The sequence below is a fragment of the Octopus bimaculoides genome, chromosome 4, assembly GCF_001194135.2.
Source record: "Octopus bimaculoides isolate UCB-OBI-ISO-001 chromosome 4, ASM119413v2, whole genome shotgun sequence".
Taxonomy (NCBI): Eukaryota; Metazoa; Mollusca; class Cephalopoda; order Octopoda; family Octopodidae; genus Octopus; species Octopus bimaculoides.
Genome location: NC_068984.1, coordinates 94535111 through 94537048, shown reverse-complemented (window position 1 = coordinate 94537048; position 1938 = coordinate 94535111). Strand labels below are relative to the sequence as shown.

At 33.7% G+C, this 1938-nt stretch overlaps 1 protein-coding gene across 7 annotated transcripts in view; it reads right to left on the bottom strand.

Moving 5' to 3' along the window:
* Positions 1 to 1938, bottom strand: part of LOC106872580 (serine/threonine-protein kinase Nek4) — a 216828-nt gene that overhangs the window by 212855 nt on the left and 2035 nt on the right. For all 7 annotated transcript variants that reach the window (XM_052967279.1, XM_052967281.1, XM_052967280.1 and 4 more), the window contains exon 2: positions 1230 to 1431. In XM_052967279.1, coding sequence (XP_052823239.1) covers positions 1230 to 1352 — 123 coding nt within the window. In that variant the 5' untranslated portion in view covers positions 1353 to 1431. The remainder of the gene's footprint in view (positions 1 to 1229; positions 1432 to 1938) is intronic.

Genomic DNA, 1938 nt, shown 5'->3' with positions numbered 1-1938 from the left:
TATTTCTAGCATATCAAGTTTCCCTCAGTGTCTAATCCCAATGTGCACCTTTTTTAAAATTTATTTACGTTGTTTAGAAAATAAAAATTATTTTGTTCACAAAATTTAATTAAAAGGAAAAAATGTATGAAGTTAACAAAAACAGATAGTGTGTTATTTTTATTCCTTTTACCTATCTACGTTGTTTAGAAAAGAAAAAAGTAATTTAAAAAAAATTATTTACTTTGTTTAAAAGAAATTATTTACTAATTTGCATACGCGCGCGCGCACACATGTATTCATTTGCGCGCGCGCGCACTTTTCGTAGGATCGACCACTCACGACTAGCTAGCGCGGACGCGCGACTGCGCGTTCGGGTCCGCTCTGCTTGAGTAGTACCGTAAATAAATCATACACTACCTATTTTTGGTAAAGAGTCCATTAAAAAGTCGCTCTTTCAAAATCTAAAACCAGGGACGACTATATATTCTGATTGTTGGAGTGCGTACAATGGGATTACTGAAATAGATTTGACACCAAAATACTCCCTGGAAGAACGTAAAACGACGTTTTAAGAGTAAGATGGGGAAGATTCAACAAAAAAAAATGATTTACTTTGTTTTAAATAAAACACTCATACTTGTTTTGCGCATACGCGCTAGTCGTTGTAAGATCGACTAGTCACGACTAGCTTGCGCGAGTGCGCGCACCGCGACCACTCTTCCAGTTCTCTCCTCTCAGTCAGTAATTATATTATCAACATAGCCAATGCAGTAAATCGTGTCCAGCAATAAATACGTTAAAAGTCCATGAGTTGCTTCATTCGTTATACATGCAGCCAGCTAGACCACACGACACAGGTCATCGACAATACAGAACACTCTAACAAGCAATCTACACAACAATAAATAAATTGATGTGGGGGGAGCAATCGAAGAGCAAGTGAGATAGGCGAGCACACCAAATGAAACAAAAAATAGAGCAAAGCAAAAAGATTAAGAATTACAAAAGTAAACGCCGTTGTTTCTGATGGACACTGCACTAGTAATTAAATAATTTCTCTTATAGGTACAAAGCCAGAAACCTAGGGGAAAGAAATGTTAATTATAATAGACCCACTACTTGACTGAGATTTGAACTCAGACCCACAACTAAATACCTCAAGACATTTTGACAAACTTCAAACGATTCTACCAATTCATAAAAGATAAAAGAAATCAAACAATACAATATACGCAATATAAAATTACCGGTCTTTTGTCTTTGATATGCCGAGCCAGCCACACTTCTCCATAGCTTCCTTTACCAATGACTATAGAAAGTTCGAACCCTCGAAGGATTTTCGGCTTAGATGACGACTTCTGTAGAGCCATTTATAAGGACGATGGTACTTCAACAGCACTTTACAGTATTTACTCTTTGTAACAGTCGATGAAATAAGAGACAAAATATCTAAAATTAAAAAAAAGCAGTAAAATAAATAGCTTCAGTTTAAAAAGCATACAGCAGATAAATTGCATGTTACCAATGAAGAGATTTTAAAATATTTGGTCTCTAAAATATTTTTTTTGGAAGCTTGTTTTTGGTTTCGAATTTGAAATATGATAACGATCGAATTAAAATAACAGATTCAAAAATTAAGCTTGTGTTGTAAGAATGATTGAAATGTTAGTTATATAACAAAAAGGAAAGTAGTATCTGAAGAGAAACAGAAAAACGTTTTGGTGAAATTGTTGTTTTCGAAGGGAATTCTTGTTACAACGGTTTACAGTGAGAAACAATTCGATTCTCGATGTAAATGCCTGCGACTAAAACTAATAAATATTGAAAATAAAACAATCGTCAAACAACAATAAACGGAGAGAAATAAAAAGGAGAAAAAGATACAGAGAAAATTATATATATATATATATATATATATATATATATATTGGAGTAAGCATATAAATGCACAAGATG